The 13,914-nt window shown below is 34.9% G+C and overlaps 2 protein-coding genes across 6 annotated transcripts in view; one reads left to right on the top strand and one right to left on the bottom strand.

Annotated features, from left to right (window-relative positions):
• Nucleotides 1-7,516: 7,516 nt before the first annotated feature.
• The window catches only part of LOC136806188 (rho guanine nucleotide exchange factor 18-like), a 76,203-nt gene continuing 69,805 nt past the window's right edge, over nt 7,517-13,914 (bottom strand). For all 5 annotated transcript variants that reach the window (XM_067062752.1, XM_067062758.1, XM_067062765.1 and 2 more), the window contains 3 exons: nt 13,740-13,784; nt 13,377-13,411; nt 7,517-8,309 (listed from right to left, as the gene is read on the bottom strand). In XM_067062752.1, the coding sequence (XP_066918853.1) occupies nt 8,045-8,309; nt 13,377-13,411; nt 13,740-13,784 (345 nt within the window). In that variant the 3' untranslated portion in view covers nt 7,517-8,044. The remainder of the gene's footprint in view (nt 8,310-13,376; nt 13,412-13,739; nt 13,785-13,914) is intronic.
• LOC136805864 (ankyrin repeat and SOCS box protein 11-like) lies at nt 10,963-12,305 on the top strand. The gene is made up of 3 exons (XM_067062426.1): nt 10,963-10,969; nt 11,226-11,303; nt 11,743-12,305. Exons 1-3 carry the CDS (start codon nt 10,963-10,965, stop codon nt 12,213-12,215), a joined length of 558 nt encoding a protein of 185 aa, XP_066918527.1. The 3' UTR covers nt 12,216-12,305.

The following is a 13,914-nucleotide window of genomic DNA, read 5'->3' as shown; positions in this document are numbered from 1 at the left end:
TCCTGAGAATTTCTGAGAGTTCCGAGCGTTTACTTTCATCAAGATGTGATTCATTTTTCAGTTCGATTTTTCCACCAAGGAGTGCGTAAATCATATCAATGTTCTCTTCCAGCGTGATGTTGAATGTCGACTGTAATGTTGAGAAATATCTGTTTTTTGTTGACAACAGGGCCAAAAGGTATCTCCGCGTTGTTTTGTTTTTCATGAGGTGTTGGAGAAATTTGATTTTCCTTTTTTTAACGTTGAACGACACATCAGACAAGTTGAAATATTTGTTTAAGTCGTTTCTGGAATGTTTAGAGATCCCCCACAGTGCTTTCAACGAATTTCTACATTGTTGGTTCAATAATGTCTCGAAATATTTATTAAAATCCAATATCTCTATGCCATACAAAACTTTTGGTACGATGACTGAACGGAATACGGTTGCTGTAGTGCTTGGATGATACCATTTTGCTCCACCGGATATCAAGGAGGTTGTAGTTGCCCACAGTTCTGATAGTCTGGAATCTTTATGTTTGTCTAGAGTCAGTAGATTTCCTTTTGTTCCCCATTTGAACCCCAGATGTTTCATTTCAGACTTGACTGGAATTGATGATGAATGCATTGTGAGGTAGGGATTTGGAAAGGGACAATTTCCAGATATTACAAATTGTGTTTTCAGTTCGTTAAACTTGATAGCATATTCATTTCCGTATTGGAGACAGGTATTTAGCAGACGCTGAAGCTGTGTTAGAGTTGGACTCATCAAGATGATATCATCCGCGAATGCTATTATTGAAGTATCAATGTTTCCTGGAAGAAATGTACCAATGTTTAGCTCTTGCACTCTATGCAATAGGTCCTCGGTGTATAAATTGTAAAGAAAAGGTGCTAGGATCGAGCCCTGACGTACTCCTTGTGATAAATGAAAAGTGTCTGAATACGTGTTATTGTACCTGATTATTGCTTCACCTTTGAAATAAAGTCGGATGAGGAATTTGAGTACTCTGTCCGGTAGGGTGCCTTTTTGTTTCAGAGATTGAAATAGTTTGAGCCAGTTGCAGGAATCAAATGCTTTTTCGGCATCGAGAGAACAGGTGTAGACTGGTGATCCGTTTTGATTGTACTTTTGGATAGTGTCCTTAATGAGTAGTTCAGCATGAAGGGTGGAAGCATCTGATGCAAAGCCGAATTGGACATTTTGGTGTTGTTTGACACTTGGACACTTCAAGACGATGGTTTTTTCGATAATTTTTGTGAGGATAGGTATTAGGCTTATACCTCTGTAGTTGTTTCCATCACTGAGTGGTTTTTGGTATGATTTGACCAATGGTACGAGGATAGACGAAGATAAGCATGTGGGTGGATCATCACAGTTCATCAAGTCATTTATGAGTTTGGTAATGAAACACAGGACGATTTGCGGTATAAATTTGAAGTGCTCAGCTTTTAAATCGAATGGGTCAAATGCTTTATTATTGTTTAGGTCTTTTATTGAGGATTTAATGTTCTCCTCCGTTATGTAAAATTCATTTTCTCCGACAGTCAATTTGGATAGTAGATCGTTTAACAATTCGTTCGATTGGTGGTTATCAATACCGTCAACTTTTGGAGTGTTAAAAATAGAACTGAAGTGTTCTTTGAAGTCTTCAACAATTTCGTCAGTTTTTGTTTTGTTGTTTATGGTGAATAGTTTCTGGTTCCCAGATCTTTTTGTTAACCGCAGTTGTTTCCAGAAGTCCTTAGGTTTTGTCTGTTTTACCTTTTCGATATCGACAAAGTGTTTGACGTTTCTTTGGTTTTGGTGTTTTTTTATCAGATTTCGATAGATTTTCCTTGCAAGGCGATATCTGTTGTAAAACACATGGTTTCATCTTTTGGGAATCCTTGATCTCGCCAAACATTGAAGAACAGTTTTAAAGCTTTTTGTTTTTCAGAGAGTTCAGAGTTCCACCATGGCTTGGCTTTAAAGAAATGAAATGAGTTTTCTCCTTTCAGTTGAGTGTAAGCGTTTACTGCTGAGTTTTTCATTGTTTCATGTAGATAGTTAACTCTGTTGTCGATTGTAGCAATATCTGGACAGTTTTCAAACGATTTAATGAGAAGATTTTGGTATAATTGAATAAATTCTGTATTTTTCCACATGTAATTTGGTATAAAGTCTACATTAGAACAAGGTATTTCTGTTTTTCTGATTGAATGCTGAGTTTGTTTTATTTGAGTTGAGATTGCAAGATGGTCTCCTGTGTTAGAATAATGTAGTTCGTGTACTTTAGTGTCCTCACAAGTGTTGATGATGTTGTTGGAAACAAGTATGTGATCGATGTAACTGCGGTTCGGCAGGGTTGCATGATGGTAAGTGTAGTTGGGTCCTGAACCATATTGAATGTCAATCGGACATAAGGCGTGATTGGCTACAAAGCTGTCTAATATGGTAGATAGAGGGTTTGGGTTTCCTGATCTAGATGTTGAGGGTTCAGAGGGGCAACTTTGAAAGTCACCGAATATGATCATTTCGCAGCAGTCTTCAAAATGCTTAAGCGTTCCACTTATTGTGTTTAATTGGTTTTGATAAGTGTTCAAATAGTCTGAGCCATAACTGATTGACTGCAGGTAAACTCCTGTGATAAGATAAGAGGTTGATGTGGTATCTACTTGAACTGTGGTAACGTAGTCTTCTTTTAGTATGAGATTTGTTTTTTGTATGGATGAGTTCCTAATGAATAATGTATTTCCTCCAAATGGACGTCCTGTATGGTGCTTTTTCCCAGGAGTGAAAAATATAGAAAAATCAGATTTGTAGTTGTGTAACAGATGCTTTTCTGAGTCGAGGAGCCATGTCTCGCAAAGAAAGATAATGTCGAAGTTTGAAAGCAAAACATTTTCAATATAGCAAAGATTGGACTTAAATCCGTTACAGTTTAAACTGACAATTTTGACATTACTCTTGGCCATATTGATATTGTCGAATATTATAAATTGTGTTTTTTTTTCAGGTTTTGTGTGATTTTTTCTATTTTTTGTTAGATGTTGTTTGCTAAAATGTTTGTTTCACCTATAGTGTACTTTTCTATTTTTTTCTATTTGGTTGAGTTGCAGGAGGCTTTGAGGCCTTTTATCGCAACTATAGGCGCTTTCAATGAGCGCCCCGTTAGCACCTTGGACTGACAACCCAATTCCCTCATATTGCATAGGTTGACCCAGGCGAAGGTTCATTCACTTGCCAAGTGAACCGCTGCGAGTGGGAATCGAACCTCAGTCGCCTGTGCAGCAACCAAGGTCAATGACCACACAGCGCCTTCTTGTGTGTCTGTGGGATAGATTGTACGGAAGTGTGTTTGTCAAAAATTTTTGCAATTCATTGTTTCTCCAATATTACTTTTCTTCTATCATCTTCATTTGGATTAGGTTTTCCTTGCACATACCACTATTTAAATTCCCTTCGACCTTTTGCTAAATTTCCCACTGTTTCTGAATGACTTAAAAATTAAACTTTTTTCGTTTTTATCAGTTTGAGTTATTTGTATATAAATACTTTTCTTTTTCTAAAATGACATATATTACATATCTCCACTATTTAAAGAAAAAAACATTATTTTTATGAGGCAGATTTCTGCCGCCAATGGTGGAATAAAAGATTTTAGAAGGCATGTTGCTGCATTTAAAAGGCATTTTCACAATAAATAAAGGAAAGCTATCACGTTTGTCATACAAGGAATGTAGGAAAAAAAGTTTTGCATAGGAACTTTTTGTTTCGGGCTTAAGACTGGGCTTTTGTGTACTCCAAATCGCTTGAGGATTCACATATATTCTTGTGTTTTCTTTGGAGGACTTTCTATCTTTTAAATTAAATTCGAAATTGATGTTTACTAAACCTAATTCTCAGGTACCTAATAGCCGGGAGGATTGGAATAAGCAGGGCGTTTGAAAAAATCTCAAAACTTAATAAGCGGGGGGGTGGAAAATTTTTGAAAAAATAATTAGCGGGGGGACGGCAATTAGGTACCTGAGAGTACGTGGATACAATCATCTGGTATTTTCGAGTCTTTGTTTTTGTCAAATAAAGATTTTTAGGTTATTTGACCTGCAAATATAACTCATCTGATGGTTCAAACTTCCCATTGATTTGATTTAGCTTAAAATTAAATTAAAGTTAAACTTGTATTATTTTTAGTGTAAAGACATATTGAGTGTTAACTTCAATATCTTTTGAAATACGAGATTCTCTCCAGTGAGAAAATTTTCGTTAAAATACAATGCTTGGAAAAGGAATAAAATTCACACCTTTTCATTTAAGAACAAGGTGTTCTTGCAAATGTATCCTTACTTGATACGGAATATTGATTTTGAAGGTAAAGAATAAATTCCTTCACATCGTCCTCTTTGACTATGCTCCCAAATATTATTGCATAGTCAAAAGCTGATGTTAAGCAATTTTCTAGGTATTGCGCCGTAGTAAAAGCATTGAAGTCCAAAATAGTCCCAATGATAATACAAGAAAATGCATATCATGTGTCAATAACATAATCAACAATTTTTGAAATTTTGGTTGCCCAAATTTTAATAGCATATTTCTTTTATTCCTTTGCTGCCAATACAAAGGTATACACTCAAGGTAAAGAATATTTTGGAGTACATGTAAGACCTCTACTAAGCTGGGAGACCCGTCTACTCGGGTTGGTCTAAAAAGCAGGGTAGCCAATTGGGGTAGCCAATTGGGCTAGGTTGTGCTACAGACCANACACGATGTGCAATGAATTGTAACAAACAGTGATTGTTGATTTGAAAGTCGTTAAAGATGCGAAGTAATTATCTTGGGAGTAAATGAACTGAAAATCAATTAAAACAATGTGCTAACAAAAAAGTTACAGAATTATATCCATTTATGTAAAGAAATGTGAAAAATATTTAGCTTAAAAAGTCACTCACGCATTAAATGTGATGTGCCGTTTTTAGTTCTCTTTTGGGAAAACAAAACCTGCTATGCCGGTTACGATTGATTCGTTTTTTATACTACTTAATTGACAAGGAATTTATGATGTTCTCTACCGTTTTGACTTTTTCGACGTCACAACTATGTGTAAGTACTTTCGTTTATATAATGAAAATACACGGATTTTACCAAGCTGATTTAACATTATTAGTTATATGCAAAATGACTCTTTTTTAAAATTATGAAATTTTCCTTGGTTCATTTTATGATATCCTCCTTTTTGTAAAGGTGAAGCGTGACGCTACGGGATCAAGCTGTTTTTTTGCTGGCCCACCAACCTTTGAGATTATAAAGGTACATTTTGTTTTATTTTATAATTCAAATGCCTGAGTTGTAGTTTTTCATCTTACATACTTCTTATTGTTGTTTCTTAACTTTGCTATTTATTTTAGAAAATGAAAAATGAACGGTTGAAGCTTCATTTTTCATCATGAGAGATAATACTACTGACACAGAGTCATTTTTATAGAGAGGGACTATAAAAAAATTTGCAAAATGGATATTGGTAGAAAATGTTGAAAACTTGAAACTTGTGTTATAAAGGTTGTTTGTTGTCAAAATGTATACTATTAGGCTCTGGATTCGCAATTTTTATTTTTTTGCCAAAACCTCTAGGAAAATGAATGAAATTAGGTAAAAAACAGGCCAAATCGCGAAATTTAGTTCACGCGAAAATTTTCAATCTTCCATTCGCAAAATTTTATCCACGCGAAAATTAATCCACTTAAGGTATTGGAAAGTTTAAATTCAAATGAAATAAAAAAACCATGAAATCAAAATATTATATACTTACATTTAAACTTTGTGCTTCATTGATACAGTGTTGGAAATTGCCAATATAAAAAGAATTTCTGAGCTCAAAAAGTTCATCCACGTCATTTGTGTTCGCCATCTTGTCTTGGTCTACACACACTAAATTAGCATCGCTTGAAAGTACAAAACAGTATTCGGTTTTATCCCCGATTTCGTTTGCAAACGCCTGAAGAAGAAGGGCGGAGCGGGCGGAAATTTGTCAGGGAAAACCCCTAAAACGAAAATCAAAGAATTTTGGCAGAAAAGTGGGTAAGCTCTGCTCTAATATAGACGACCAACTTTCTACCCTGCTTATTCTAATTGTTTTTTTAATTAGCGAAAAAAAGTGGACGCAAAGATTGAAAGAAGACATTGCATTGACACCAAAAGAGGGCAATGCATTGATAGTTTTAGACAGCCAACTTTAATTTCAGAATTAGAATAGGCAGGGTGAAAAGTGGGCCGTCTAAACTAGACTAACTCGGAATTAAGTTGAACCAATCAAATAACAACTAACAGTAACAGTTTAATTTAGGTCAGCTCGGTCAGCTTGAGCATAGTAAGGTGAAGAATTCAAATCATTCATCTAACCTTTGTTCGGCAATTCAACTGATCAACTGACCGTCGTTTCGTATGAGATTCCACTTCCCGCACTAATATTCTCCTGATTTTTCCGCTATTTTCCCGGGATAACCGGCATGACATTTACAAGGATTCTTTTTAAAAAGGTACGGAAAGTTTTGTGTTTTAGTTACGAAAATGCCTACCTCCGAAGCCTATTTTTCAACTACCCAAAGTCTTGGTCCTTTTTCCGATAGAAAGGTGGCAGCGGAGTCTTCTTAGTGCGGAAAGTGGGATCTTATACAAAACGACGATAATTTAAAAGACATGAGGGTTAGGGTTAGGGTTAGGGTTAGGGTTATGCCATATTTAATACATATGGAAGGATAATAAATGAACAATACAATTCCTTTAGATTTGTTCTTTTGGCTTTTGTTTTGAAAAAAAATCATCATAGTTATATATACACTTAATTCCCGACAAAAAAAAATTTTAAACTTAAATTTCTAAGATTCTCGTTCAGAAAACAATAAAAACACACATAAGCTAAGGGTTTATAACTTAATGGATACAAAAAAAGTCCTTTAACTTAAATAAACAAGATTTTCGGAGTCTCTATTACTGTTAATTCAATTCTGAAGATTCTTAACCTGAAAAAAATCATTCAAATGGAAGGCCATTGTTTCTACTACAGCAAGGTGAAATGTTTTCGAAAATAAAAACAAACTGGGAAGAGCCCAAATCTATAATTCGGGAATAAAATAGGGGAGAGGTTTATTATCAAAAAAATTACTAAGTGTAGATGTATACTTAATTTATGCAGTAGTAAACAATAATAATAATTAATTATGATAATATCCAGATAATAATATTAAAAAGTAAAAAATAGCTCATTATTTATATAAGCAACACATAAAATGATAAAATTTCTTCATTGGCACAACCTCGTACCCCACAAAGACACAATAGTCTTTTGTAACGACGATTCTGAATTCTATCCATCAAGTTGGAACAGAGGTTTTTTGAAAGCATTTTAAGAGGACAAGAGTATGCCAAAATATTCTAAAGTCCAAAATGGGGCTTCGAATCAGCTGAAAAATTCCCTAAGAAATCAAATAAGTCCCTCACAAGACAGTATAGTACAAAAACGTGATGAGAAAAAATCAAGCAGAATAAAAGGCAACAAAAATGACACAAAATAAAAAGGAAAATTTTAAAAAAATACGAATTTCTCTATCCATTGGAAAGACGCGCGCACAAAAATACTAAAAAATTACGCGAGCGCGCGCACGATGAAAATAGCACGTATCACAAAAAGGGACACATTTTCATAGTGCTGTACAGTACAATATATAAAAATTTCCATTATGAAAAAAAAGTGTTACAAAAAGTGACGGAGAGAGACACTTTTCCATCACAGTTTAACAGCTACCCGGGACCCTTCCGTATTTTGGAGGCAAAAAAAGTCCTGAGTAATTACGTATCATCACTCCATGCCACATTAACGGTACTGAAAAGTACTTCCGGTTGAAGTTCCGGATACTGTAAATGGGTAGGGTCTACCTAGAAGCAAAATAAAGCATGGGCGACAATCTACCAAAGTAACACGCTACATTCGGGAGAACATGCGGACGATCATAGATATACTTCTTCAGGATTTGAGCGATTACGTAACACGCTTCATTCATTCGGCCGTGCGGGCGAACAGGCGGACGATCATAAATATACTTCTTCAGGATTCGAGCGATTACTATAAGTTTCTAGCAGATGTTGATACTGTTGTTTCTTCTCTTCCAGTGATCTATTCATTTTATCAGTGGTACGTTTGAACTCTCTTGATAGCTTGTAATATTGCTCTCTTTCGTTACGGAGAGAACGATCTGTCTCTTTTTGTTGAGTTACCAGTCTATCTTCGAGTTCTTTCTTTTCATTTCGAAGTTTCGCGATTTCGTTACGCGATTCCTGAAGTTCGAGCCGCATCCTAAAAAAAGAAAACGGATTAGATTATAAATTTAACGGAACTAAATTCAAAAGATTGTTTTTGTGGGCACATGTCTGTAAACGAGAAAGAAAACCAATACGATAAAAAAAGTAGATAACACAAATATATGCTCATGCACTCATAGACTGTAAGCAAGTATTAAGTATCTGGTGGCTGTCGGCGGAGCCCAGAGTGAGTGAGTCTATCCCCTTTTCTATTTGTGCTAGACCTGGGAGGTTGAAGGCTGAAGTAGAGCGCCACACCTACTCTCAGCTCCCAGTAACTTCTAGATCATATTATAAACAAACAAAAAGAACCCACAGCCCTTTTAGATTGTAAGGCGAATACCCTACCGACTGAGCTACCCGGCCACAGACTGGAATCGTTTATAATCAATGTATTACAGTACTGAATACGATAATTGGTACGGGGCACACGCTTCTTTTTTATTTATAAGAATGGTGTAAATCCATTTCATCATGTACATTCTTAACTTTTTTGGGAAAGTTATCCTAAAATATTCTTACTGCATTCTTAGGTTAGGATACTAATTCAGACTAGATTTATAACATTTAGTACATACATCCCAAGCATAAAATGACATTTTTGTGAAAGGAGTGAGCCTTACTTGGGTGCAATTGACGATTTATAATTGAAAATGCTCTAAAAAATGGCATTCTTAGCTTGATTAACAAAACTCCATGATGGTGATATTTTTAGCATATCAGGCCATTTTCATCATGGACATAAAATTCTTATAAAGTGTATTCTTATAAAAAAACATGTAATAGCAGATTGCATAAACAATATGTCCCCAATTCGACCCTTCCATAATTTTCTACTATGTCTGAATAATCGTCTAAAAGCTAGACTACTGCATGATCTTAGCTTCAGTGTCGCACTACAACGCTGTCATGATTAGCCTGGATATCCAAGCTCAAAACTTTAGAAAAAACAAAAATTACCTCAACATACAAAGTTCTAAAATTATAGAGCTTGGTCTCCCTAGAGAATGAAAGTGAAAACCCATGTTTCCTAGCCAACCCAGGGCAGCAAAACAGAAATTAATAAAAAGCAGTCTTACAAGATCTAAAACTATTTTAAACAACCAAAGATTACACCAAAGTCCATAAAAAAGTTTGCATGCATTATCATGACCAACCATGTTTTCTTGGAAAATGAACTTGCCTTGTTTTCTTCTTTTTCATGTTTTCATGTAACAGAAAGCCCTATCTTCACTACCAACTGGAGGACTATCCTATTTTTGCTTTACTCAACGCCGTGTAGATTGGCCCTTACGGTTTTAGCGAAGTGAGCGCAAGCAAGCGGAGGGAGACCAGGCTGTAAACAGTCAAGAACACCTTCAAATTAGCCTATCATAGGCTGATTAGCCTATCATAGGCTATTTAGACTATTTTATATAGGCTATTTAGCCGAAAATCGATAAAAACCTCGATTTCTGACGAAATATAAATAGTCGCGTCTATTTTTCACCATTACTTCATTGCCCAAAGCCAAAAGAATCTTTTTCACTTAAACTGATATGACATTCAATTTTGGAAACAGAAATATAAATAAATCTATTTTTATAGGCTAATTTTCTTATAATGAAGTGCCGTGTGCAAAATACATGTTGTTTTTTTCTTTTTTTTTTTTTAAAAAGCCCGATTTTCTTACCCTCGCATGCACAGTACCAAAAAGTGGAATATATCCTAAACCAAAATTGATCCAAAGTCAAAATTTGTCATGAGCATTTCTCTGACATTGAGAAACCATGTATTTCTTAGAGAAGACGCGACTATTTATATTTCGTCAGAAATCGAGGTTTTTATCGATTTTCGGCTAAATAGCCTATATAAAATAGTCTAAATAGCCTATGATAGGCTAATCAGCCTATGATAGGCTAATTTGAAGGTGTTCTTGACTGGTAAACCAGAACATAAAATATCAAAAACTAGACTGTGAAATAGTTTACAGCCTGGATATCCAGGCTATGTCATAATATGCACATGGTTGTTTTTAGAAGCGAAACCATCTTGATTATGTAACGTCTATAAATGGCAAGACAAAATAAGGAAATATCACGTTTCTACAAAAAAGAAATAATTATCGTCTTGGGATTATCATATCGTCTCATTAGATTACGGAACCACAAGAAGAAACACAAATAGATAGTTCGTGTATTGACAATTATGACGAACAGAAATGTGTTTGGATTACAAGTTATTTTTTATAAGAACGTCAAAAAGTTTTGGAAAATTTAGAACATTTTTGGAGCTGAAAACGTCGAGAAGAAAACAAGGATTTAAAAGGCTTTTAAAGTTCCTAGGCATGTTCCTTGAATTTAATTTGCTTTGCCGGGAAGAACGTTAGACAAAATTCTGCAGAAAATATACCACCCTTTTCTCTTTTAGTGCGACGAAAGGTTATAGTAGAAGTTCTTATAAAAGGTTTGTAAAATAAGAAGTAATTAAACAAGCAAATTTATTGTCAAGGGAACAATTGTCAGGTGAAAGCTAATTGAAACCAGTTGGCTGTTGTTAAATTAAACAAAAGAAAAACGATAACTTGTGATAGAGAAACATGTCTAGAGGGTTTTGAAATAGAAAACCGATAGCTTAAATAATGAAAAAAAAAGTCGAGAAAAGATGTGATGAGATGTGAGGAGATGTTGTTGTAATAAGATGTAAGAAATTAGAAGAAACTTGAAATTTGAAAATTCATCAAAAAATGTTGGAGAAAGAGATGGCGTGAAACTTGAAAAGTGGTTTATGAAAAAATCATTCTATAATTTTATACTAAAGCGACTTTTCGGATCTTTTCCCGCAGTATGAAAAAAGCTTTTAAAAAGTTCAAGAGACAATTGAGTGGAGACAGGCTGAGAAGCAATGGACAAAATAAACTTCATGGCTTGAGACGCGTGTGATCATTCGAATGAACGCGCGGTTGATGAAGTGTTGAGTGATGGACACGATATCAACGCTCTTTATTTAGGTAAGGAAAATGATTGTACTGAATTGTACTCAAAATCTCTTTTTTTATAAGAACAAACTATATAAGTACATAAGGCTTTGATGGCCAAAATGTTAAGAACAAGTTAAGCACATTCTAAGGCTTCGCAGACTCGAAAACAGCTAATTTCTTAGAAAAATTGACAAAAATACATGAAAAATGGGGAAATAAGAACATTTTTAGGCTTGATACTCAAAAAGTTAAGAACATCCGGAGACTTAAAACATCTTGGATGTTCTTATTAAAAAAGAAAAACGTGTATATGTAGCGAGGCTTAAGGTTTAAGAAAACTCGTAAACGCGTAAAATTTGAAGAGCTTTTCTGATACAGCTTTTAAAGAACATTGTTTGTAAAAGGAGAGATTGACCTTTTAACAAAAAGTTCATAATGTTCCTATTTCATAGTCATCTCTTTACCTTAGGGACAACACTGTTGAGTCGAGCGATCAACAACCAAAACACAACGCTGGTGCGCTACTTGTTACGAAATGGCGCCGACGTTAACCAAACAACGAACGGAATGAGCCCAATACACAAGTGTATTTTACAGAACAATGCGGAAATCCTACAAATTTTAATCACTTTTGGAAAAAATGTTGATGTGAACCAAACAGTGGCTAATGGGAATTCCCCTCTGCATTTAGCTATTGAAAAACATTCGATTGACTTGGTGGAAATTCTGTTGAAACACGGTGCTGACACTACACTAAAAAACAGACAAGGAGACACGGCGCTTCATTTATCAGCGAAAGTATCTTTCACGGAGATTTTTCGTATGTTGATCGAACATGGTGCGAATGTTTCTTTAGTGAACTGTGAAGGGAAAACAGCTTTGGACATTGCAGGCCAACAGAAAGGCTTTGAAGGAAATAATTTTGTTCAATGGCTAACTTGAGAGAAGAAAAGGAAAGGGAGACTCAATTTAAATGACCGCATTTTCCCTATCTTGAGAGAGACACTTAACAGTCACAACAAAGATTCTATCCAAAATTGTGACAGAAAGACCAATTTCAATTTTTACCTCGTTGTAGAGATAAATGTTGTAGATTCAAATGTTTGAATTTCATGTTTAAAATCATTACAATTTCGAAATTTCGTATTACAGTCATTAAATAGAGCGTAGGATTTTTAGAACATAGATAAAATATAGAATTTTAGATAAAAAGAAAAATAAATATTTATTTTGAATGATAAAACACTTTTATTCATCTACCTTTCAATGATTTTTAATGATCAGTTGGGGTATTCCTTTTTCACGTCAAAAGAAATCTTAAATCTGTGCACGGATACTTCTCCACACCAAAGTGAGGGTGGACAAACTAAAATCAAACTTTTAGCCCTTGGAAATTTCAGAATAACTTTTAACTCCCTAGAATTAAAATATAACTCAAATTAAACTATCTGGAAAAAATGCAAAAAAAATTCCTGATTGTCCAAAGCTCTGGATGATTTCGAAAAACTTCGCAGGATGTTTGTTTCTCTCTTCGTGTAAAAAAATGAATTTAGTTTGCAACCCACAGCATTTTTCAGGGAGGGGGGGCTAAGGTAAAAAGCCCCCGACTAAATTTCAAAAAACTTAAGCCCCACCTTCACAAAGCAAAATATCAAAGAAATTTAGCTTGGAAATTGTCAATAAATTTTTAGCACCGCATGCAAAATATCTTTTTAAGAGGGATCAAAACCTTCCCCACGGCATAGATTTTTAACATGATTCCAAATATTTGTAACCTATCAGCTCTTGTTCCAGTTCTATTACTCAACACTCAGCCCCCTAAAAACCTCCAGTATTTCTTTTAAAATACAGCCCCAATCAAGCAAAAATGGTTTAGTTCACCCCCCTTATTTTCCAGGAGTTGATGAGTCTGCCTGAACCAATGTCGTTTTAAACTTGTCCAAAATCATCAAAAGGGTAATTTTTCCCTGACAGTCAGAAAATTCTGTCGATAATGGGAAGTTAACCCTTTTGAGCAAGTCTAGCCAATGGCGAAATAAACGGTTAATTAAAGCGACAGTAAGTTCTGGGGGAATTGAAAACATTCAAGGAAAAGTGTCTTACTTCGCTACTTCAGTATCCTGTTTCGTCGTTATATCCTGGAGAAAGGAAGAGAGAGGAGATAATTAGTTAATTAAAAATCTGAAAAATATGTAAGTAAACATCTGAGTCTTTACATTGATTTTCAATTCAATTTATTTTATACCTGTTTAAACTATTATTGCTTGTTATGGTTATGACAAAACCATTAAGCGCCACCACTTCAAAAGTTCAAATTTCAAAATATTTTCTGATTTTAAATGAGCCAACACAAACCCAACTACGAAAAAAATTGTGAAACCAACCCTACCGATTTTGCCTTGACACAAAGATCGGGTTGAAAATTGTCTTTAGTGCATAGCTGGAAGGTAATGAAAGACAACTTACCCTTAAACCGTCGAGACGATCTTGTAGCGTTTGACATATCTGCATCTGAAAGACAAAATGACAATAGGTGATTAGCACATTAACGAAAACGTAACAAATAAGGCAATCTATCAGTAAATCAAGTCATTCATCAAGTGATATAGTAGGGGCTCGCGGAAACCGCGGAAAAAAATTC

This window comes from Clytia hemisphaerica, unplaced genomic scaffold (assembly GCF_902728285.1).
Source record: "Clytia hemisphaerica strain Z4C2 unplaced genomic scaffold, Clytia hemisphaerica genome assembly, whole genome shotgun sequence".
NCBI lineage: Eukaryota > Metazoa > Cnidaria > Hydrozoa > Leptothecata > Clytiidae > Clytia > Clytia hemisphaerica.
This window is presented reverse-complemented; position numbering and strand designations above follow the sequence as displayed.

Coding starts and splice junctions, on each gene's coding strand:
- LOC136805864 (XM_067062426.1), top strand. Junction 11,304..11,742: donor TATCAACGCTCTTTATTTAG/GTAAGGAAAATG, acceptor TCTTTACCTTAG/GGACAACACTGTTGAGTCGA.